Below are 22,753 nucleotides of genomic sequence, written 5' to 3'. Positions count from 1 at the left end.
TATTTATTCTATTGGGTTCTGGTTTATTTCGTACACGATTTTTATAAACTGACTTGTATAGTTGTCATAAGATTAGTTTGAGTTTGTGTATATTGTTTATAAGCACACGTAGACAGTAAATTATTACACTTTCTCGGTTCTATAATTAATATCTAGATATAATTAAAGTTACGAAGCAGTTAACTAGACTCAACTAATGTTTCCTAGTTATTACAAGAGAACGTAAAGCTTTTAATGGTGTCTATAGGAGTAGCTACAAAATAATTTAGATAAAGCAAATCGTTTATAGAGTGGCTGAGCGAAAGTAATTTAATAAAATTGATTAAAAGGTTATCAGCAGCAAAAGCTTACGAATATAGCAGTGAATCCTTAAAATTCATAAGTGAAAACAGGAAACATTCAAATTGTTTAAAATATAAATAAATAAAGCCATGTAATCAAAATACGGCACAAGGAACATTTTCTGTCACAGACTACAAAAACATGAGTTGTTTAATTATTTAGCCTTTAACTAAAATAAAAACACTTTGTGCTTATACTGTTTTCAAAAAACTCTTCAAATTAATACATTAGGAAAGCAATTAAATATCAATGATAAAAGCCGATAACAAATGTGTTGAATTGAACTCACGCCACATCGTAACTGATAAGCCTCATTTTTGTGGTGCCGATACGCAAACATATGGAAAAGGTAGTTATTACACTCTGATTTTCCACAAGGACATTTGGAATGAAATATGTACTAAATAAATTAACTACAGTAAATGCCAAAGCGTGTAAGCTACTGGCCGCTGCTGCGTGGCTGTGTATCCACTCACATACTAACCTAGACGCGCTGAATCTCGAAGAGCTTGACCTCCGTGTCGTACCAGATGGCGGGTTCTACGTTGCGCAGATAGATGACACCCCAGATATAGGTGCGGAACCATGCTGTTGTTCCCGCATTGGCCTGATACTTCCGGATGAGGATGGGATGCGGCACGGGGAGGAGGCCCACTAAAGTGCCGTGCTGCAGAAACTTGAGGATCTCCGACTCGTCGGTCAGTCCTTTGTCAATGCAGATCTTCTCCACCTGGGGTACCAGGACCTGAAGCAGGCGCATGATGGTCTGCAGTGGCAGCTTGGAGCGCCAGGAGACGATCCACTCGGGCGTGGGCGTCCAACGATCGCTCTCGCCAGGCACCATGCGAATACTGGCTCTATGGGCCACCGACAAACGGGACAGTTCAGTGGGTGAGGTGGACTTGCGCTCGTCAGTGGGCGTCGATGCGGCTGACCTGTCGTAGGGCACAATGTCCGTAGAATCCTCCACCTGTGGCTTGTCATTTGGATGAGCCTGCTCCCGCTCCGTCATCTGACTAATGCCCGGGGTGTCCAGCAAGGACGTTTTCAGTGTTCCTGGCTCGGCTGGCTGCGCTGTAAGAATGTCCGCCTGCAGCTCCCCTGCCTGAGATCGCTCATGAGACTCTGTCTCAGATTCGAGATCCTCTTCCGCCTTGGGCTCTTCATTAACTGTCTCCTCCTCGTCCTCATCCTCGTCTTCTTCGTTGTACTCCTCTGGCACATGAGCCGAGGGCAGCTCCTGGGACACAGCTGCCGTTCTCCTCTGCGGTACTCGCGGCAAGTTGAACTTTCCACCTGATTTACGGCCACTCAGGCACTTTGCTATGCCCGCCATATCGGTAGGGAGGTTCGCCATGGCGTGGAACACATGACGCTTTCGAATAATGGTGTAGACTAGATTCGAGTTACCATCGAATTGATACTGTATAATGTTATTGAAGATCTCCAGCAGGAAAAACACCAAATGATGATTGCTGGGTGCCGAAAGCAGGAACCAGGGAGTGCTAAAGGCTTCTAGGAGATGCAACATCTTCACACTAGCCACCATCGAGAGGGTTTTCAGGTATGGAGAGACATTGACCAGAATGGTCAGCAGACAATCGAAAAGCGGCTGCAGCCTCTGGTGGCCAGTGGCTATTATTTTGTGGAACACTGTGATGAGCAAGTCCGCATGGGTTCCAGTAAACACAGGTATGTCCATGGGTACCGTTGCGGAGTAAGCTTTGTTAAGGCGAACCCCAAAGTTTCGCTCACCTATCAATAAACATTCGTTGAAGTGTACTCATTTCACGCACAAAATTACACATATGACTCACCCGATAGGAGCAACAGTATGAACACTCCAATATGCATCAAGCCCACTCGGGATTGATCCGCTCGGGAGTAGTTTAGGTGATACAATATAGGAATCAGGATATCCAGAACATCGGAGCTCTTCAGCACAAAATACAGAAACTTTTTGTTGTAGTCGCATATTTTCCAGAACAAAATAAGCAGCTCCTGGTGGCAATGCAGTCGCTTTGTGGAATTGGGCAAATAGTTCTGGACAAGTGGGTTGTTTAACAGCCTGGTGATGCCCTTGAGCACAAAGTGAAAATCCTCATCCCGGTGAACTCTCGACAGATAGTTGATGAACAAGTTGTCGCCGCAATTGCCCTCGTCGTAGGACGCCTGTCCGGGCTGTGTAAGTTGCTGCTGCACCACCATGTCGTGATCCAAGGTGACAATAAGCAGTTGAAGGCACGCTTCCACCAGTGGCTCCGTGGTATCTGCAAACAGCAGGTGATTGTAGGGCACACCGAAGCCCACAGGATCGTAGGAGCACACGGTGTTCAGAAACGAGGTGAACAGGGGCAGGGCATGGCGATTGTCGGCCGAGGTGAAGTATGCTATCCACTTGTTGGGCTCCTCGGACTGCTGGGGCGATCTGTACATGGGCTCCGAGAAGCAGGTGAGCAATAGCTTCAGCAACTCCGTGCGTCTGCGCTCCATGTGGGCGTTGTGGGGCGGTGACTGGGCGAATCCCACGCCCGCCTCCCAAATGTACTCGCAACTATCGATGTTCGCCAGCTCCTCGGCCTTCTCCGGACCGGTACGGCGCGTGGCCGTAACTGTGAAGTCGGGACAGAACAGCAGGTCGCAGGTGGCATTAAGCAGTGACTGAGCCAGCGGCATGGTCTTATCCTGCGACGGCAGGCTGCTCCAGAAGAAGTCACGCCACTTTTCGTCCTCAAATATGTAGGGCAGACACCGGACCAGCAGGCGGACACAGTTCAGGACGCACTGTTGCTCCGCCTGAGTGCGACAACTGCTGTCCACCGCCTGGGCGAGCTTCTCCACCGCCTTGTAGCATAAGGTGGCCAGGTTTGCTGGATTTTCGTTGCGGATCTGGCGAATCTCGCTTGAGGTGACCAGCGCGAACACATCCTCCAGGGTCGTCTGGTGGCCCTGCCAGAACTGCTCCCAGAACTGCTCGTCGCTGGGGTCGATCTTTTGGTTCTTTTGCGTCAGCTGCACAATCGCCTTGCGAAAGTTCAACTTGGAGTCCGTGTTTCCCATATTGTTCGGCCTGTGGGCTGCTTTGGTATCGCTGAGTCCTGTAAATCCACCTGCCCCGTGCTCGGTCGCCTCAATGCAAGTTTCTGCAGTAGTCTGGAAAAAGAGTGCTTTGCATTTAATGCGATTCTTTTTCAAAATTCGAACAATTCCAATTAGAAATTCGCCTACGCACCAATTGCCAGTGTAACTTAGAGGTGGGTTAGACGCTCACGAATAGAGATGGGTGCGTGATTGCTTTTTTCACCTCTTTTGGTCTTCATATTTCAATAACGAGTTTTTAAATCGATTTAAGTACTTGAAACATATTTTATTTGAAAAACAAGTTCATATATTTCATGAGTTTGCAACTGTATTTTATTTAAAATCTTTTAAAATCACTGCATCAAGTTGGCATCTACAGCTGTGCCAGTGCTCCGAAGCGACGAATTGCCGCGCCGGTGTTGGAAGACGTTAGTGCAAAATATTCGGGCTGCACACAAGAACATAAACGACACGTAAACGTCACCAAAAATAAGCAGCTATTCAGTTCGATTAGTTAGGATTAGTGAGAGATGTCCAACTAGACAGCACGCCCAGATTCGTCCAGGCTGCGTGAGTGTGCGATTGGCCTAGTGGCGATTGCCAAAACATATGCGAAGGTCGTCGGAAGGGAGGAGGAGCTGCCCTGCCCCACGAAAACTGCAATTTTCTGCGCTAGCCCTGGAACTGGAAGCCAACTAGCTGCAGTCAGAGAGCCACAACGGAGGACACCCGGACACCATGGCGCTTCCAGGCAATGGCATCTATGTGGTGCGGGGCGAAATGGCCACCCTGATGACGGCCATGCGACGTGGAACGCGTTGGAATGCCACCGCCTACGTGGTAACTAGTGCTATTAATGCTCACTGGGAGTAGAAAGTAAATTACCCCCTTTCCCCACCTTCAGGACGACGAGAAGGACTCGCTGCTAAAGCTGTTCATTGACCTCAAGCTTGAGCTAAATCGGATCGAGGACCTGCGTCTGATCGAACCCCAGGTCTTCCTGGCTCCGTTTCTAGAGGTGATTCGAACAGCGGACACCACGGGTCCGTTAACTAGTCTGGCTCTGTCCTCGGTTAATAAATTCTTGTCTTACGGGCTAATAGGTGAATTAGGTTAGTGCTTAATCCTCTACAGTTGCTCATTCTCTACCTATCCACAGATCCCACATCTCCAAATCTAGCTGACATCGTGGAGCGCATTGCCGATGCTGTGACACATGCCCGCTTTATGGGCACCGATCAGTCCTCTGATGGTGTCACCTTTATGCGAGTGATTGAGGTGCTGCACACACTTATCCGCAGTCCCGAGGGAGCTGCCGTCAGCAATGAGTCCATGTGCGAGGTGATGCTCAGCTGCTTCAAGATCTGCTTCGAGCCGAGGCTAAGTGAACTGCTGCGTCGCTCGGCGGAACAGTCGCTCAAGGACATGGTGCTGCTCTTCTTCATGCGCCTTCCCCAGTTCACCGAAGAGCGAAGTGACACAATGCTTCAAAAGCGGTTTACTATCGGAGATGCTGCCAGCGGAGCTACACAAGAAAAACTGAAACGTAAGGCGGTAACCCACGTCTCGGCTGCCCCCAGGAAATCGTCAGCAGTAGAGGAACCGCCACAGACGCCACAGTCTGCCAATCTGACAGTTCCCGGGCATTTAAAGGCGCCCATACTGGCCACCACACCCGCCAGTCCAGCGGGAAACATTTTGGACATGCAGGGCAAGATTACGCAGACACCAACAACAACTGCGAACACGGGGGAAGATGAAACCCCTGTCCCAGAGACACCTGTTATTCAAGTAGAGTCGACCGATTCGGAGCCCTTGCTGGACGGCGAAACGGGCGAAGCAGCCGGCACTCTGGCCGAGGCAAATAGTAGCGAGTACATCAACTCGGTGGGAGTCCGATTCACACAGCAGTCTACCGATCATGATGTCGCATCTCTCTCCCCTTATGGCCTGCCCTTCATCCAGGAGTTGTTCCGATTCCTTATAATCCTCTGCAATCCCCTGGATAAGCAGAACTCGGATAGCATGATGCACACGGGACTTAGCCTTCTTACTGTAGCCTTTGAGGTGGCAGCCGATAATATTGGGAAGTATGAGGGCTTGCTGGAGCTGGTAAAGGACGACCTGTGCAGAAACTTGATATCGGTAAGGGACTCCAAATTCCTCACTTAGTCATTGCGGAACCAACCCTTGCTTTTCCTTGCAGCTCCTCAGTTCGGAGCGGCTTAGCATTTTTGCTGCCGACCTGCAGCTCTGCTTTTTGCTCTTTGAAAGTCTCCGCGGACATCTAAAGTTTCAGCTTGAAGCCTACCTTAGGAAATTGAGCGAGATCATTGCTAGCGACAATCCCAAGACGCCCTACGAAATGAGAGAACTTGCTCTGGACAATCTTCTGCAGTTGTGGCGTATCCCCGGCTTCGTCACTGAATTGTATATCAACTACGATTGTGACTTGTACTGCACGGATATGTTTGAAAGTCTGACAAACCTACTGAGCAAGTACACGCTGTCAGCAACCAATGCAGTTTATAGCACCCACATTATCTCGATGGACACCCTCATAAGTGTGATTGACAGCATCGAGAGAAACTGTGCCGCGAGCAAGAATAGCAACAACAGGGAGTCCTTGCAAGAAGTTGCGCCAGCAACAGGTGGAAGTCGCCATTCTCGGCACAACAGCGGCTTGGAGGGAATCGTAATTGATTCTGGCCATAGTGCAGCTGTAGAAGAGAAAGTGGAGAACATCGCCAGTTTTATAAACGCTAGCTCACAGCGACTACGACTACAATCTGGCGGCGAGGGAGTGGGAATAACCACTGAGCAGCTGGCCAATGTAAAACAGAAGAAGCGCCTGCTATCTCAGGGCACAGAGCGCTTCAATCAGCGTCCAGAGAAAGGCATCCAGTATCTGCAAGAACACGGTATCCTTAATGCCGAGCTTGATCCCATGCAGGTGGCCCTGTTCCTTCGCGAAAATCCCGGGCTCGATAAGAAAATGATTGGGGAATACATCTCGAAAAAGAAGAACGTCGACTCTAAGATTCTAATTAATTTTGTGGACTCGTTTGATTTTACTGGTCTTCGAGTGGATCAAGCATTGCGTCTTTATTTGGAGACCTTCAGATTGCCCGGAGAAGCTCCATTGATTTTTTTGGTGCTGGAACACTTTTCTGATCATTGGCATGTAAGCATATATACCAAAACTGCTACTTGGAGCCTAAGATACTAATTTTAAATTTATCCCCCATTAAGAAACAAAACCAAGACCCGTTTGCCAACGTAGATGCTGCTTTCCGCTTGGCCTATGCTATAATCATGCTGAACATGGATCAGCATAACTCTAACGCAAAACGTTTAAATGTTCCAATGACCCTGGAGGATTTTACAAAGAACTTGCGTGGTCTAAATGGTGGCGAAGATTTCGATCAAGAAATGTTGGCTCAAGTCTTTAATGCAATCAAGTAAGCCTAATTACATATAACTCGTCCGCATTCGCTTATATTTTCGATTTTTTCTTATAAAAGGAACGAAGAGATCGTGATGCCAGCAGAGCAAACGGGCTTGGTACGTGAAAACTATCAATGGAAAGTACTGCTTCGTCGAGGGGACACCCACGATGGACATTTCCATTATGTGCATGACGCATCATACGACGTGGACATCTTCAATATTGTGTGGGGTGCTTCTCTCAGCGCCCTAAGCTTTATGTTTGATAAGAGCACTGAAACGGGTTACCAAAGAACCCTTGCAGGTACGTTAACATGTCATATTTAAAATTAATTTCTTAGTTTACGAGTTCATTGCAGGATTCAGCAAATCCGCTGCCATATCTGCGCACTATAATCTGCATTCGGACTTCGATGCCCTCGTTTTAACTCTTTGCAAATTCACAACGTTGCTGAGCAGCGTAGAACAACATGAGCCTTCTCCGGCAAACAATGAAATCCAACAAGCTGTGAACTTTGGATTGAACGGAAAGGCTCAGGCTGCAATGCGCACGGTGTTTTTATTGGTTCACGACTATGGCGACTGCTTAAGAGAGAGCTGGAAACACATTTTGGATCTATACCTTCAGCTTTTCCGTCTTAAGTTGCTCCCAAAATCATTGATCGAAGTGGAAGACTTTTGTGAGGCGAACGGAAAGGCCATGTTAATCCTGGAAAAGCCTCGCGAGAAGCAGGAATCAGGACTATTTTCTAGCCTGTACTCATTTATTAGCTCGGAGGGTCAGCGAGAACCTACGTACGAGGAGCAGGACTTTATCAAGCATGGACGGAAGTGCATTAAGGAGTGCCAGCTGGATCAAATGCTTCAGGAATCAAAGTTTGTGCAACTAGAGTCGCTACAGGAGTTGCTCAAATGCGTGTTGGCGCTACTGAAGGCTCCTCAGGGGCACAAATCCATTGGCCTACCGTACGCCGAAGATCAAACTGTTTTCTGGATGGAGTTTTTGGTCAAGATAGTGGTTCATAATAGGGATCGAATGATACCGCTGTGGCCAGCAGTTCGAGACCAAATGTACCTACTTCTTATGGGCAGTGCCTCCTGTGGATACGACTACCTACTCAACCGATGTATTGTCGCGGTCCTAAAACTAGCAATTTATTTGATGCGAAACGAAGAGCTGTGTCCGATTGTATTGCAATCTCTCAAGATGCTTTTGATGCTGAAGCCAGCCTTGTTGCTGCGCATTTCTAAACAGATTTCTATTGGCATCTACGAGCTGCTCAAGACGTCGGCCCAAAATATTCATTCCGAGCAGGACTGGCAGATTATTTTCAATCTACTTGAATGCGTGGGAGCCGGAGCCGTGCCGCCCAGTTATGATGATGCCCAGTTGCCCATGCCACCCAATGGAAGCGCAAAGTCGGATGGCGCTATAAGTGGCGAGGAGGACGCAACCCCTGTGCCAGAACGTGGATACACTTCCGATTCGGAGATCACCAAGGCATCTGCAGCACCGGCTGCCTCCAGTCCAAGTGCTGAAAACTGGATTCTGGTCAATAACAAGGACAGTGAGTTAACTACGGCCTCCAGGTGAGATTTTTTTTAACTTATTAAACTCTTCATTCAACATCAAACTTGGTTTTGCAGACCTCAATCTCCGCCAAGCTTGAGTGCTCCTGCAATAAACACACTTGTTTACAGTTGCCAGCTACTGGACCACGCACCTTTTGCCCTTTTCAAGTGCTGGGACTCGCTGGCCTTTATCGTTCGCAGTGTTGCCCACATTACGCCTTACAATTTTGAAGCCTGCGTTCGATGCATCCGCATCTTTGTGGAAGCTTGCCGGGATGGAGGTATACGCCAGCGCCGAAAGCTGGATTCGGCGGCTAAGCAGAAAAGTGCCAAGAAGCGCAGCGAACGCAAACCGGACATGGCGTCCTCTGCATCGAGCAGCAATCTTACTCTTCTGACGGGCGACCCGGCCGACAACCAGATAAACGGAAATGCGGCAGAACAGGAGGACCTGGCCCAGCGCTACGAACAGTTGTCCATTCAACTGCTGGACCTGATGTATACGTTGTACACGCGAACTGCACAGATCTTCCGATGGTGGGCGGAAGAAGGATGCACAGTGCCGCAGTCGGCAGCTTTGTGGTCACCGGGCTGGTGCCCATTGCTGCAGGGCATCGCCAGGCTGGCCATGGATCGGCGGCGTGAGGTGCGCACCCATGCCATCTCGTGCCTGCAGCAGCGGGCATTGCTGGTGCATGACCTGCAGACGTTGTCGGGAACAGAATGGTGCTCTTGCTTCCACCAGGTGCTGTTCCCCCTCTTAAACGAACTGCTACCCGAAAGCAGTGCAGCCGGACAGCTAGACGCCTCGCTCCTTGAGGAGTCGCGTATACGGACGGCCACCATCATGTCCAAGGTGTTCCTACAACACCTTACCACGCTCATCGAGTTAGGCAACGCGTTTAACGAGCTGTGGCTTGATATATTGGACTACATTGAGCGCTTTATGAAGGTGGGATCGGACACGTTGTCGGAACAGATGCAGGAGATACTAAAGAACATGCTGCTTGTTATGCACTCAGTCCGTGTGTTCCACAATCAGGATGGTAGCTTACAACAGGCTCTTTGGGAGCTAACTTGGCGGCGCATTGGTGAATTTTTGCCCAACCTAAAGGATGAGCTATTCCACGATGAGGGTGAGTAACGCAGTGTTGTAGAATGGGCCTAACCTCTTATCCTACCATCAGATTCAATTACTCCAGCGATCTCGCTGGACTTTACGCAAATTAGATTCGCCCCTTCTCCGGGCACAACTGAGTATTCCTTGACCCTGCCGCTTTATGGCTATAGTCCAAAGATTTCCTCAATAACCACGGGCAAAAGTGATACCCTTCCAGCTACGCAGCGCAAGAAACCGTGGGCCAAGTTCAGATCCAAGCTAAAGTTGCTAAAGAAAGTTGGCAAAAAGAATTGAATACTTCTCCATTTCCTTTTAAGTCCCAATCCTGCATTTCTGTCTTTATATTTTTTTACAAATCAAATAGTTATGGTAACAATAAATGTGATCAATTTTGCAGGCAAGCGAGCTCAGACCTTAACGAACCCAGCTCCTCTGGCAGCTGTAGCTGTCGCTCCACAGCAACAGTTACCAGCGGTGACCATCTTACCCAGGCAAACCCAGATTGCCAACGAGTTAGTGGTGAACGCGCCCACTCCGCCGGCAGCAACACCCGTACTTGGCTCTCCCGTCGAGTCCCCGAGGAGGAGCATTATACTGCAGCCACCCGTGGCAGATGCACTGCAACAGCCGCCAAGCTTTGTGTTCGCTCAGGTGGGTTTAGAAAAATAAAATATACTTTTTTTAATATAAACTAAATATTTTTCGTGTACGTGACAGCCCATGATTGTGCCACCCCAGCAGCCTGCAGCTACAGACCCGATGCCAAGCACATTATTGCCGGATTTGGTGAATGAGGCAACTGCTGCTGCCGTGCAAGCCGCGACGTCCCCGACGCTGGAGGCGGAGCAGCCGGCTTCAATAGTGCAACAGACCAACATCGTAACCACCAACAATACGTACAATAGCTACGCCATTGAGGTGCCCATGGCACCGGGCACTACTGCGGAACAGTTTGGGCAGCAGGAGCAGCAACAAGTGCTCTACCAACAGTACTATCAACAGTATCACGCCCAGCAGCAACCGTTGCCAGCTCAAGCTAGCGATCCTGCCATCAATGTGCCAATTAGCCATCTGCTGGCCGGAAATGCGTACCCCTCGCTCCCCAAAATGCCGCAGGCATCAATTGTGCACAGCTTTGCACCCGTTTACGAAAGCCAGACGGCGACGAGTGGAACTGGCCCAGCAGCGGATATATATCAGGAATATGTGCAAAATCCCTACAACCTTACGTTGCAGCAGAATCCCCAGCAGCAGCACCATCAGCAGCAGCAGCAGGTACAGCAGGCCCAAGGAATGGCCACCGCTTTTCCCGCCGTTGCCACGCCAGCCAACTACTTTAATGTGAATGTGGACCCAAGTAGCATACCGCCCGGATCGGAGCTGCTCTACGGCCAGCAGTGAAAAGGAGCGTTGAAAGTGTATTTCAATTTCAATCCACCTGACCTTTTAATTTTGTACCCTGTGTTGTAGAGAAGCGCTTTCTTCGTAGTTAATTCTATAAAATTGTGTCAATTTGTTTTTGTTATTTATGCCTCCCCCAACTAAAGTAGAACTACATTCCGCCCTGGCGTGTGTTTATTAAGCTAACCGAAAAACAACACTAAATCACAGATTCAGATGCGAAGTCCGGCAGAAACCCCTATAAGCTTTAGTAATGCAAATAGTTTAATTAATATTAATAAAATAATTATATCTTCTGTATGTTATGCAAAGAGGCAAACTGTAAATAATCAAAATTAAAAGTCTATAAAACAAATCAAGCGTTCGCGTCTTAGAAATTGAAAAGATCTTAAAGCTTTCTGGGATAAAAAAGTAGCTGGCGGCTATTGCAATGTACCAAAAAATAAACCCAACTCCGTGACAATGCATATCGCAGCATTGCCGTGACCAGGATTCGAACCTGGGTTACCACGGCCACAACGTGGGGTCCTAACCACTAGACGATCACGGCTACGTCGGGTTGACGGACGAAGCTTTCCCAAATCCCAGCTGGTCACCTTATGGTCATCAATGGTTAAAGAGTTTAGTCCGAAATAAGTAAAAGTATCATCTAGATTCTTTGAAAGTTAGCGGGGTGTAATTAATGGGTAGTTAAATAAATGGTTTTCAATAAAGATATATCAAATTTTATATATAATTTTAAAAATGTTTAAAAGTTTAAAAATAAAATAAATAAACCCGACTCCGTGACAATGTTTGTTTCAACATTGCCGTGACCAGGATTCGAACCTGGGTTACCACGGCCACAACGTGGGGTCCTAACCACTAGACGATCACGGCTACACCGGGTGATGTTGTGCAGCTGCCAAAATACTATTTTAAGTCAAATCAGTTTTAACTTCAATCTTAATGCCAGCGATGTTGCTCTAAATAGCATAAATAGTAACAATACTACTGGTCTTATTTATTTATTACTACTCTTACAATTTTAAACTGGCAGTATATCAAAAGTAATTTTATTTTTAAACAGAACAAGTTTTCTTACCGCACTTAAGACATGATTTTTTTTGGTAATTAGAAATAGACTTTCCTTTCACTAAGCTTGTACGAGTGCCTCTCACTTTTCGATCTTTGGCACATACATATCCATATACACTAATGTTACAATTACAAACAATTTTTAACACATGTGCATAAACAAATCTGACAACATTTTCGATGAAACTCTATCTCACGTTAACACGAGAGTATTTAAGTCGCAATTATTATCTACCTTATACATTGACCATTCATTACCTTCAAATATCATTTCAGGATCGAATCCACCATACCTAATCCTTCATTACCTTGTCTTCAGAGTATGCATTCATAAATATGTAGTACATATTATGTACATATGTATGTATGTACATATTAATTTAAAAACTAAAATATGCAAACCTCAGCAGATTAAAATTTACAATCATATGGTTTAAATAGGAGAAATTTTTATCATTTCACAATATTTCTAAATTTTTTTATAGTTAAATATAAAAATAACAAAAAACCCGTCTCCGTGACAATGTTTGTTTCAACATTGCCGTGACCAGGATTCGAACCTGGGTTACCACGGCCACAACGTGGGGTCCTAACCACTAGACGATCACGGCTACAACGGGGTGTTGGGAATGCCCAGCCAGAATCCAAATCTAAGGCACAGTGTTGCAGAACGGCAGAGAAAATTAATAAATCTTAATTACTGCAAGCAATCAGTTGATAAACACGAAAGCTAATCGGATTTTCTTTAATAATTCAAGAATTGCACACATAAAAAGTATTTAAAAAATATGTCTACAACATCGAACACTAGATGGCGCGAGTCAAGTATTTCGTTACGCAGCACTATTTGGTCGTTATCGTTCAATCGTTCTATCGATACCAATAATAAGCCCAAGCAAACAGGCAGCCTAATAATGTTGAATTAAGGTAAGTTTGTACCTGAATATGGTCAGTTAAAATGATTGACTAGGGTTATAACAGTCACAGCAGCTTGGAGACAACAATTGGGAAGAATGAGCAGCTATAGGGCCATCGAAATAGACTCCGATTCAAGCGAGGTTGGAGACACTCTGGTCCCGAATCAAAGTGCCGGTGAAAAATCTAAGACAACTCACGACCTTGGTGTCAAAACAACAAAGTTCCATAAACTTGACCCTGAATTAGCATATACATGCTCCTTGGCCCAAACAAACACATCGATGAGCACTGCGACAGATGGATCTAGTAAGACTGGACGCCAGAGGTCAAGGAAGAGCCAGCATGGCGCCAGACGCATAAGTGCTGACCTCCAGTTCGAGTCGGTTGCTGTGGACGAGCTAGGAGCCGGTGGATCCAAAGCATCTAAGAAACGCAAGATGGAGAAGGAAGCCACGGTCGCCCAGGACAAGGTGAGCGTGGCCATCAGAAATCTGGTACAGAGCGAAGAGATGCAGGAGCTCATAAAGCGAATCGCCAACGAACGGGTTCGCTGCAACTTCCTGCTGGCCACTTATCAGCTGCCCGACATGAACTTCGCCCTCAACACCTCCATGGAAACACTCCGCAATCAGTTCCGGGAGCGCCTCAAGCAGCGTCGGGACCGTGGAAGTGCCAATTCATCCTCCTTGGCTCCATCTCCAGCCAGTAGCACCCAGAAAGGACCAACCAAGGGAGTTGTGAAGGCCAAAAAACCGTAGTATTACTATCCAATAAGATTATATAAGCATTGAATGTAGAAGTATAACCATTAGACGAAATAAAAGATTGGGGAGCTGCTTTGGTAGCTCGGCACACTCAGGTACAACCAAATACACATATCATGTAGGTAGATTCATAAATAGAACACTACGTTAAAATATTTATAAGAAAATACAAATTAAAAAATTTCGATCTTCATTATTATTCAAGATACTTAAATACTAATTTATGAATTGCTTTAACTAAGATTTTGTTCCGATTTGATTCAAATAACTTGCAAGGTAATCATAAATTGGGTATGCGCAAACTTTGATTTGCTAAGATTATCTGCGCACGGCGGTGAAAACAATCATTTGGCAGCGACCTTGGAACGCCTGACATAGCCGTGATCGTCTAGTGGTTAGGACCCCACGTTGTGGCCGTGGTAACCCAGGTTCGAATCCTGGTCACGGCAATGTTGAAACAAACATTGTCACGGAGTCGGGCTTTCTTTTTATTACAATTATCTAAGATAAATTATCTAGATATACTTAATTTTAAATATAGGAAAGTTTTATCTCTTATTCTCATATGGAAATAGTTTGCGTCGTAATTTTTCCCCCCAAGTGAGGAAGTTATTTATAAATAAGTAAAAACGGAAATCTGAAAGACAAAAAAGATTTCGATTTTAATTAAATAGTACAAAACTTGTATTTACAAATTAAAATTTTTTTTATTAAATAATTATTATTTTAGTTTCTTTTTACTTTGTTTTTGTGCTTACTAAATATGTATGTATATATGTACATACATACATATGTATGTATATTCTTGATCAGGATCAAAAGTCGAGTCGATCTGGCCATGTCCATCTGTCCGTCCGTTTGTCTGTCCGCATGAACGTCGAGATCTCAGGAACTATAAAAGCAAGAGGGTTGAGATTAAGCATGCAGACTCCAGAGACATAGACGCAGTGCAAGTTTGTTGACCCATGCTGCCACGCCCACTCGAGTGCCCACAAACCGCCAAAAACTTTCAGTGCTAAAATTTCTCCTTCGGACTTCCCCTAGCTGAGTAACGGGTATCAGATAGTCGGTGAACTTAACTATAGCGTTCTCTCTTGTTTTATATATATTTATCTCTCTAATAGTACGAGTAATCTATGAGGTTTTGCATAAAGTTTTGTGTATTGAGAACCCATTGAGTTTTAACTTTCTAAGCATCGTTAAGCCAAATACTTCAAAATATTTTACATTTTAAAATAAACGTTTTTCTGACAATTTGAAATGGATATCACCAAAACATCAAGCGCTGAGGAAACGGATAACACGGAAAATAACACCAGCCATGCTAGGAACTTACACGAAAACGTATCCAAATTCTATGCCACTATTGGGAATATTTCCAGAAACATGCGGAAGGACGATTGGACATATTTGCAACGCCATCCGGAAATTCGAGCCATAATTCGGGTCATTACAGCCGAGGCGGTTAAGGCACGGCCATCGAATATATACCAATTTGCAGCCAAGTTATTTGTTAGCGAAAGGGACGAGGAGATGGTAGAAAAGGCAATAGATTTTCTTACATATGTGCGTATCTGAAAAAAAGCTTAAAGGAATGTCATTTTCTAGATAAACAAGCAACTTAAGTGGCTGGACGAGCAGTTGCGAGGAGGAACGTGGAGTCCTGCCGAGGGATGTGCTCAGTTTCCAGAATCCAGCGAGACTTCTTCAGAAACTAAATGCACAACTCCCGCTGAGAATTTGAACGTAATTGAGAAAGAAGTTTGCCCCGAAAATTTTAAGCCAAACTGCAAGAAATGTTAAGAATGTAAATTTAATAAATTCAACTAAAATTATGTGCTGGGTGTTTTATAAATGATATGCTAACTCTTTACAACGAATAAAAAAAATGTATATTTTTTACATATTTAAATTACTGTTCTGTAAATTTGCCTCATTAGGCAACACTGTATTTTACAGTCAGCGCTGCCAAACATTTAGCGAGCGGTGTGGCAACTCAAACTCGAAAACGAGAAGCAGAGAATTCGGCGACTATATTTCGAGCGGAAAAATCGGAAAAACAGTTCAGAGTGTTGTGTAACTTTTTAAATTAGTGAAAATATCAGTTGGTAATTCAAGTTATTTGCCCCCAAACAGCCAAATAAATGGTAATACCTGAGGAGTGTCCAAAGCACGGACTAAAAACGTGGTCACGAAATCGAGGCGAAGCCATTTTACTTGGTGAGTGAAAAAATATATGCGTGGAACTGAGCACCACCCCCACCCCCGCAGTGTCTTCCTTTTTGTTTTGCTACGCCCTTTCGCATTCAACGACAAAAACAAAACAGCGGTTTTTTTTAAAAAAAGTATGTATTTACGTTCGATACGTTTGTTTTAATTTAAAAATGCAAATGAAGTGCACTTAAGAAGCGCTGTGCATGAGCAATTTCTGATTGCTGTGAAACCACAACAATAACAACAGTACTTGCCGGTCGGCAAACGAAAGGGAAAGCAAAAAGAAACCGAAAACGTCAATCGTGCGTTGACTTTGAAACGCTGGAGTTGTATTATTCTCCGGAAAAAGTTCTTTCAGCCGAGTTTTTGCGAGGATTGTTTGTGAAAATGATGCCCCACGATAGGAAAATACTGAGGTGACAGTCACCAGCTGGAACTACACGAATCTAGTCGCAATTACATGATTTAAAGCAATTTTTGCCACCCATTTTCATTTCAGGCAACATACACGCCAGAACCAGAACCAAAATACGAATCCTCGCCGCCCCAGGTTCAGCAACAATCACTACCACACCAGAATGGGCAGCAACTCCAAGGCGGACCCCATTTCGCTGACCTTCCACGACTCCTGCCTGCGGATGTCCGATGTTCAGCTGCTCCACGGACCTCACTGGCTGAACGACCAGATCCTGAGCTTCTACTACGAGTACCTGGCGCACATGAAGTACAAGACGAACTCGGATCTGCACTTCATCGCGCCGGAGATTACTCAGTGCATGAAGTACATGGGTGACCAGGAGCTGAAGCAGCTCCTCGATCAGAGCAACACCACTGGGAAGCCCTTCATCTTCTTTGCGCTGAACGATAACGAGAGCACCGATGCTGGTGGCACCCACTGGTCACTGTTGGTCTTCTCGCGGCCGGAGAAGACCTTCTATCACTTTGATTCGTACGGGAACAACAACACAGGCAACTCCTTGGAGCTGATGAACAAGATCAAGGAGCTGCTGGGCGCTCGAATGGCCAAATTCCGTCCGATGCGCTGCCTTCAGCAGGCCAATGGTTACGATTGCGGAATCCACGTCATCTGCATGACCGACCACATCGCCGATTACCTGAACAGGTACGAGGTGCTTGACGGACTGCCCACGCTGCACATCGACACCGTGAAGGCGAAGCGCACCGAGCTGCTGAAACTCATCCTGTCGCTGGGCGGCAAGGGCTAAAGGCTGGCAGGGATGGCCGGGACTTCCGACCACAGCCGACTAGTTTTTAAGTGACCAAATTACGAATGTAACTCTTTGCCGAAGGAAGAGAGGGCCATCGGAATTACATATGTGAATACGATATCCATGATATTATTGCTAGTATTAGTTGGTTAAGTTTCCCTTGCCGAATGAGAATGTTTATTTGATGATAAGTGCCAGGCGCTAAGCAAACCAAAAGCTTTGGAGGCAGTGCGCCGGCATATCTTTAAGGTTGGTCTTTCAAATAAAGATTTGTTTACTCAAAAAGCGCGTTGGCTTCGAATTCAGCATTCTGATTTCCCGATTTGTTTTGTCAAGGGGCGCCTGTCGCCCGTGAAATCAACGATTGTAAAACAAGAAAGTAGCTTCAGTTGCAATTATTTATTATAAATGCAAAAACGGGAACGGATCCGCACGGATCTTTGATTAGATTACGTTTAAAAACATACAAAATAGATAAATCCACATCGAAAATTGATATTACAATGAGGCACTGGAGTACACAAGGAATACCTTTCATCGCCAGGCGAATGCTCGGGTGGGTGGGGAGTTAGTACAGGGTGGAAAGTCTAGGAGGTTCACCTGACCACTACTATCTAAAAGCTAGCTAAGCTGCATACTTTCAGGTATGCAAAAAGTTGAGACTTGTCCTAGAGCCGAACTTCGGGCTTGGCCCATCCACCAAAGGCACGCTCCAATTCCTCGGCAACGGCCAAACAAAGTCGATCCTGGTTGAAGTTGGCGATGATCTGGACGCCCAGCGGCAGACCCTCGCTGCCCAGTTTGCCCAGGGGCACAGCGGTGGCCGGGAAGCCCAGCACATTGACAATACCAGTGTAGGCAAAGTTAATAGGTCGTGTGATGGGCTCATTGTGATATGGAGCCACCGTGGGATGCGTAGGGTAGATGAGGACTCCGTTATCGCCCAGCAGGCTTTGCAGCTCTGCCCTCAGCTCATTTCGCTTGCGCACCAGGTGATCGTACTTTGGAGATCCATGCTTGCACTGCGCACTATCCATGATTGCGGTTGACAGGCCAATGAACGTGTGCTTGGAAGCACCGAAGAACCATTTGAAGAGCTCCAGGTACGTGTTGATGTCATGATTCAGGTTACCCAGCTGGTACGCGAATCCATGGCCACTGTCGTCGCGCATGTTAGCGAACCAGATAGCCGCCGACTGACGGAAGTGGGGCAGCTGGATACGCTCTACTTTTTGATTGCCGAACTTTTCCCTCAAATGCTGCGCCACGCGGTTCATGGCCTATATCAAAAAGAAGTTAAATGATAGAATCTGAATAGCACCGAAACTAGCGAAACTTTACCTCTCTCAAGTCAGGATCAACGGCGGAAACCAAGCGACCGCCGCCATCGGACTCCTGGTAAAAGAACTTCATTTTGGTTAGGTCCACATTCTCGTCCAGATTAAGCAGGGCAGCCTTCTCGCCCGCCATAATCTTTAGCATGGGTCGTAAGTCCTCGGCAAATCGTGACATAGGTCCCAGGCCGAGGAAGGAGTTCTGCTCTGCACTGAATGGCGCTGGGAACTGGCCCACATTGGAGACGACCAGCTTGCTGGGCTTGTGGCCAAAGATGCCATTGAAAAAGGCTGGCATGCGAATGGAGCCGCCAATGTCAGAGCCTAAGCCACAGGCAGAGGCAGCCGCCGACTGTATACAGCCCTCTCCACCGCTGGACCCGCCCACAATGCGGTTCGTATCGTAGGCATTCCTTGTCCTGCCGTGCACCGTATTGTTGCTTTCCCACCACATGCACACCTCGGAAACATTTGTGAGGGCGATGGGAATGGCCCCTGCCTTGCGCATCAAGGCCATGGCGTCCGCATCCCGCGCAGCTCGTACATCTCGACGTTCAAAAAGTCCAGCTGTGTGAAGCATGCCTGATTTCAAATATATGGGTGATTAATAGTAATGGTACTGATTACAAAAAGCTCATGAGAGTTACGCACCCTTAACGGATATGCAATCCTTGGTGGTGATGGGCACGCCCAGGAAGGGTTTCTGCTTTTCCAGCTCCTCTGCGTTGTATTGGCCAGACTTGACCAGGGCATCAGCTTCGGCTGCTTCTTTGAGAGCTTGGTCGTAGCGCTCATCCACGACACAATTTAGAATGGGGTTCACCTCCTTGATGCGTCGAATGAAGGACTCCAGGACCTGAACGCTGCTTAGCTGCTCACAATGAGATTGTGTTAGGTGTTTTATAGAACCAACTACTACATGCACTCACCTCCTGGCTGCGGATTTTCCTCGCCAACGATGTGGCCGGCTCCAGCAGAATGGCATCTGTGATCGGAGGAACACTCTCGCCCTTTTGGCCATAAATCAGTCGGAAAACGAATCGAATGCAGGTCTGCAGAATGGCGAAAATGTAGCCACCAATGGCCTGGCCAACTGATGCACTTTGGGCCATTTCGCGTGTTCTAAGGAATGTTCGCCTGAAGAAGCTCAACTACTTGGAATCAGAGTTGGATCTGCGGGTGTTGGTAGGCGTGCACTTTGCTCTGGCCCATGTGTTACTGCTCTGGAATGTTGAAACGAGAACAAAAATGGCATTCATGCATTCAAAATTCATGTTAAATATGCTTAAATAAATATGCTTAAATAAAACTCAGGGAGGCACTAAGTAAATTTAAACCGGTTTATCAGAGATCTTTTGTGCACTTTTATAAAGCATTATCGAGCAATAGGAAAAAACACTCACAAATCGGTTGAAATATAGAAGTGGGTCAAAATACCACGTTCCGGATTTATGCTTGGCAATTCAGTAATTTAAGCTGCAATTACCTTTATGGATATAATGAGTTTTACGCAACCTTTGCAATAGATCCATGAACCAGAATGGAAAAGTTCTATTTTTATGTGAGTTTAAAATCATCACTATTGCGAGTAGTCAAACTGCCAACTCCCATGATTTAGAATTATTTATCTACAATAATAATTGATTTTGGGATTATTAAAATAAAAACTTCTAGTTGTAGTGCTTTTTACACGTCTGAGGGCAATCGATTTATTTGCGTCTGTGCCGACACATCATTTAATAGCCCGGCAATTAACTGGGGTGTCCCATTTCCAGATAGGCCGAGTCCACACCTGGGTCTGACTCATGGATGGATGGACGAAATCATAAAAGCAGCGCAGAAATTTGGAATATTCAAACCCGAGAACTTTGTTCCAAAGTGCATACATATGAGTAGGAAGCCGCAATCATTTCTATTGGATCAGAACAAACAAATGCACTTGAAAGTTCGCTAAATGTCGGCAAATAACGACTTAATATGTATTGGGGAAAACGTGTGGTGCTCCATGGCGAGGAAAATCTAATACTTCGCTGTTCTGGAAAAGGTTGTTTAAATAAACGACTCTACTGTTCGAGCCGTAAACAATTCGCTGTTTACGGCAACGAACAATGGAAACTTTTAAGGTACCGAATACATTCAGATATATGGTTTATATAGAGAGCTGGAATCGGGTCAGTATAATGTTCAAGGGCCATATGCTCGGCCAGAATCGGGATTTACTTCACTATCTTATCAGGAGTGTGCCTCAGACAGCTAATTCGCTGCTTAACCACGAACAGATAATGGCACAAAGAGCCTCCAGCAGACCATGGAGAGTGAATAGCCCAAAAGCCGATCCCCACCAGCTCACTGAACAGCCAGGTCGTTAACTACATGTATATCCACACCAGTACTCGCAAACTAACTGATAAGCAAAGTGAGTCACAGGTCGCAGCTGTTTGTTTATGCCAGTTGCTCGTTTGCCACAAAAAAAGCAACCATTAAACTATATAATTTGCGCAATCCGAATAGAGCTTCGTGAAAGATTGGTGAACTCAAAGTTCCCACTGCGTATTGCTTAGCGCTTATCTACATAACAATAATAACAATATGTTGTTGGGTTTGATCATTCTATTTGGAGTTTGCTAATTGAACTGCCAGACACTCGAATGCAGGGAGTGCATTGTAATCAAGTTCGCACTTTCAAATTGCTGGTGAGGTGAGTATTCGAGGGGAGGGTGCCAATTTGTCTGTGACGCCCGTGAATTTGAATAACAAACGAATAAATGGATAAAATTGCTTACAGCATGCTATATGAAGTTCAAAGTGCTCTGTTTAATAAATGTTTTAAATTGGATTTAAATTGGTTTTTTGGCCAGAAATGCAATAAAAGATCAGCAGAGCAGAGTTTGATAGATAACAAAGAAAAACTTAATTTTAGTTTAAATTCATTACATAAATTCTTTAAGGTGTTTCATTCACTTGAATTCCCTCTTGATATTTAGAGATATTTCTTGAATTGTCTTCAAAGCTATTGTAAATGTATTAATTAATAGGATATAGGATATATTGCTTTTATAAGCCATTAAAAGTTTGCAACTGATTGATCGCAAGAAATCAAATGGAAAAGATTTTCCTGCTGCAATATAAATCTGCTTCGCTTCAGTCGGTCGAAGTTCAACGGGTGGAGATGCGGGACGATAATGAACCCCTAATCGGGCCTTTAAGTGGGCAATTCGATAAGATTAGCCATAAATAATAGTGTACTTGTTGCTTAGCTCGATTTTGGCTCAGTAGCCAAAAATTCAATTTCAAATGACTCGCTTCTCAGAGCAATGTCCAATTGGAATGTCAATCCCAGTTGCATGACATTTCTAATTAGAAAAGACTCGGCGGGCCATTGATTTCCAACTGGATGGTGTGATACACACACATACTCGTAAATATGTTTGCATGTGTACGCAAAAGGTGGAAAAGCGAAGGTTGCGACCGGCGAAACGACTTGAAGGCGGGGGAGGTAAAGGGGCGAGGGAATTCCCCGGGCGTGCGCCAGTGACATCATTTCGCTATTTCCATTTTCATTTCCAGCATATGCTCTGTTTGCAACACAAATTCATCAAGTGTCATTTGCCACTATGTGTGTACAATGTGCACAAGTATGTGTGAGTAAAGTTTGTTTTCTTGAAAAGGAAAGAAGCCTAACAGAACAAGAAGCAATACAACCGATGACGTCATGAGAGAGCCTTTATGTTTTTAAGTTTTTTAAGGATAAGGATAGTATAGACTCGCACATTATCAAAGTTTAAATTGCATATAACGAAATAACCGGTTAGGGTGTATTTACAATCGCACACACACTTTGGAGCGGCACGTAAACAAAGGGATATAAAGCGCGAGATAAGCAGATATACACACACAGAAGAGTCTAGTTCTCCAACGCAGTGCCAAACAAACACTATTATTTACCCGCTAAGCACAACTTCAGGTCCGATCAGATGGGCGATTTTTTTAAACCTACTGGTCTAGTGTGACCGTGCTGGCAATTCTGGGAAAAAACTGAATCGGCTGCGACCGAATTATCGATAACAAATATGGCATTATTACTACTAATTTGTTAATTTGCTTTTATTAAAGAAGAGACTAAATAATAATATCAATACAAAACTAGCACATAATTAAGAAACATAAATAACATGTATTAACTTAAATATAAGTACGTGAATTACAACATATACAAAATAAGGTTCAAGAAGACAGCGCGTTTTATTAAATTAT

At 45.4% G+C, this 22,753-nt stretch overlaps 6 protein-coding genes and 4 non-coding genes across 12 annotated transcripts; 5 read left to right on the top strand and 5 right to left on the bottom strand.

Annotated features, from left to right (window-relative positions):
* Positions 1-6: 6 nt before the first annotated feature.
* Positions 7-3,626, bottom strand: LOC6530147 (protein HID1). Its single transcript, XM_015197114.3, has 3 exons — positions 3,575-3,626; positions 2,160-3,495; positions 7-2,097 (listed from the first exon to the last, which is right to left on the bottom strand). Exons 2-3 carry the CDS (start codon positions 3,400-3,402, stop codon positions 827-829), a joined length of 2,514 nt encoding a protein of 837 aa, XP_015052600.1. The 5' UTR covers positions 3,403-3,495; positions 3,575-3,626; the 3' UTR covers positions 7-826.
* A 178-nt stretch (positions 3,627-3,804) lies between these two features.
* LOC6530146 (Golgi-specific brefeldin A-resistance guanine nucleotide exchange factor 1) lies at positions 3,805-11,318 on the top strand. Of its 2 annotated transcripts, XM_015196502.3 has the most exons (10): positions 3,810-4,263; positions 4,328-4,526; positions 4,583-5,568; positions 5,630-6,607; positions 6,676-6,884; positions 6,948-7,174; positions 7,230-8,460; positions 8,518-9,578; positions 9,960-10,213; positions 10,280-11,318. In XM_015196502.3, the coding sequence occupies exons 1-10, from the start codon at positions 4,162-4,164 to the stop codon at positions 10,961-10,963; spliced, it is 5,931 nt and encodes a 1,976-aa protein (XP_015051988.1). In that variant the 5' UTR covers positions 3,810-4,161; the 3' UTR covers positions 10,964-11,318. The 2 variants fall into 2 exon arrangements, with proteins under 2 accessions (XP_002091088.1, XP_015051988.1); XM_002091052.4 differs by lacking the exons at positions 9,960-10,213; positions 10,280-11,318 and adding an exon at positions 9,630-9,958 and having other exon boundaries at positions 3,805-4,263.
* Positions 11,319-11,441: 123 nt separating this feature from the next.
* Trnah-gug lies at positions 11,442-11,513 on the bottom strand. Its single transcript has one exon. It is a non-coding gene; the product is annotated as a tRNA-His (tRNA).
* Positions 11,514-11,770: 257 nt separating this feature from the next.
* On the bottom strand, positions 11,771-11,842 carry Trnah-gug. Its single transcript has one exon. It is a non-coding gene; the product is annotated as a tRNA-His (tRNA).
* A 737-nt stretch (positions 11,843-12,579) lies between these two features.
* Trnah-gug lies at positions 12,580-12,651 on the bottom strand. Its single transcript has one exon. It is a non-coding gene; the product is annotated as a tRNA-His (tRNA).
* Positions 12,652-12,888: 237 nt separating this feature from the next.
* On the top strand, positions 12,889-13,936 carry LOC6530141. Its single transcript, XM_002091050.3, has 2 exons — positions 12,889-12,967; positions 13,022-13,936. The coding sequence occupies exon 2, from the start codon at positions 13,054-13,056 to the stop codon at positions 13,714-13,716; it is 663 nt and encodes a 220-aa protein (XP_002091086.1). The 5' UTR covers positions 12,889-12,967; positions 13,022-13,053; the 3' UTR covers positions 13,717-13,936.
* Positions 13,937-14,099: 163 nt separating this feature from the next.
* Positions 14,100-14,171, top strand: Trnah-gug. The gene has a single exon. It is a non-coding gene; the product is annotated as a tRNA-His (tRNA).
* Positions 14,172-14,900: 729 nt separating this feature from the next.
* On the top strand, positions 14,901-15,555 carry LOC6530139. The gene is made up of 2 exons (XM_002091049.4): positions 14,901-15,267; positions 15,331-15,555. Exons 1-2 carry the CDS (start codon positions 14,983-14,985, stop codon positions 15,523-15,525), a joined length of 480 nt encoding a protein of 159 aa, XP_002091085.1. The 5' UTR covers positions 14,901-14,982; the 3' UTR covers positions 15,526-15,555.
* Positions 15,556-15,719: 164 nt separating this feature from the next.
* Positions 15,720-17,450, top strand: LOC6530138 (sentrin-specific protease 8). Of its 2 annotated transcripts, none has more exons than XM_015196503.2 (2): positions 15,720-15,942; positions 16,436-17,450. In XM_015196503.2, exon 2 carries the CDS (start codon positions 16,515-16,517, stop codon positions 17,160-17,162), a length of 648 nt encoding a protein of 215 aa, XP_015051989.1. In that variant the 5' UTR covers positions 15,720-15,942; positions 16,436-16,514; the 3' UTR covers positions 17,163-17,450. The 2 variants fall into 2 exon arrangements, with proteins under 2 accessions (XP_015051989.1, XP_002091084.2); XM_002091048.3 differs by lacking the exon at positions 15,720-15,942 and adding an exon at positions 16,231-16,352.
* Positions 17,451-17,549: 99 nt separating this feature from the next.
* On the bottom strand, positions 17,550-22,541 carry LOC6530137 (fatty-acid amide hydrolase 2-A). Its single transcript, XM_002091047.4, has 5 exons — positions 22,445-22,541; positions 19,429-19,722; positions 19,151-19,370; positions 18,507-19,081; positions 17,550-18,445 (listed from the first exon to the last, which is right to left on the bottom strand). Exons 2-5 carry the CDS (start codon positions 19,609-19,611, stop codon positions 17,834-17,836), a joined length of 1,590 nt encoding a protein of 529 aa, XP_002091083.1. The 5' UTR covers positions 19,612-19,722; positions 22,445-22,541; the 3' UTR covers positions 17,550-17,833.
* Between the last annotated feature and the right edge of the window lie 212 nt (positions 22,542-22,753).

Source organism: Drosophila yakuba, chromosome 2R, assembly GCF_016746365.2.
Source record: "Drosophila yakuba strain Tai18E2 chromosome 2R, Prin_Dyak_Tai18E2_2.1, whole genome shotgun sequence".
Classification (NCBI taxonomy): Eukaryota; Metazoa; Arthropoda; class Insecta; order Diptera; family Drosophilidae; genus Drosophila; species Drosophila yakuba.
Note: the sequence above shows the minus strand (reverse complement) of the source record. Positions and strands in the feature narration are given on the sequence as shown.

Bases quoted from the DNA above. Each gene is read 5' to 3' on its own strand.
- LOC6530147 (XM_015197114.3), bottom strand. From the start codon at position 3,402: ATGGGAAACACGGACTCCAAGTTGAACTTTCGCAAGGCGATTGTGCAG. The intron at 2,098-2,159 runs GTGAGTCATATG...GTTTATTGATAG, and splicing joins CATACTGTTGCTCCTATCGG to GTGAGCGAAACTTTGGGGTT.
- LOC6530146 (XM_015196502.3), top strand. From the start codon at position 4,162: ATGGCGCTTCCAGGCAATGGCATCTATGTGGTGCGGGGCGAAATGGCC. The intron at 6,608-6,675 runs GTAAGCATATAT...TCCCCCATTAAG, and splicing joins ACTTTTCTGATCATTGGCAT to AAACAAAACCAAGACCCGTT. The intron at 6,885-6,947 runs GTAAGCCTAATT...TTCTTATAAAAG, and splicing joins CAAGTCTTTAATGCAATCAA to GAACGAAGAGATCGTGATGC.
- LOC6530141 (XM_002091050.3), top strand. From the start codon at position 13,054: ATGAGCAGCTATAGGGCCATCGAAATAGACTCCGATTCAAGCGAGGTT.
- LOC6530139 (XM_002091049.4), top strand. From the start codon at position 14,983: ATGGATATCACCAAAACATCAAGCGCTGAGGAAACGGATAACACGGAA. The intron at 15,268-15,330 runs GCAATAGATTTT...GTCATTTTCTAG, and splicing joins ACGAGGAGATGGTAGAAAAG to ATAAACAAGCAACTTAAGTG.
- LOC6530138 (XM_002091048.3), top strand. From the start codon at position 16,324: ATGATGCCCCACGATAGGAAAATACTGAG. The intron at 16,353-16,435 runs GTGACAGTCACC...TTTTCATTTCAG, and splicing joins CACGATAGGAAAATACTGAG to GCAACATACACGCCAGAACC.
- LOC6530137 (XM_002091047.4), bottom strand. From the start codon at position 19,611: ATGGCCCAAAGTGCATCAGTTGGCCAGGCCATTGGTGGCTACATTTTC. The intron at 19,371-19,428 runs GTGAGTGCATGT...CATTGTGAGCAG, and splicing joins GGAAAATCCGCAGCCAGGAG to CTAAGCAGCGTTCAGGTCCT. The intron at 18,446-18,506 runs GTAAAGTTTCGC...TTTTTGATATAG, and splicing joins TTGATCCTGACTTGAGAGAG to GCCATGAACCGCGTGGCGCA.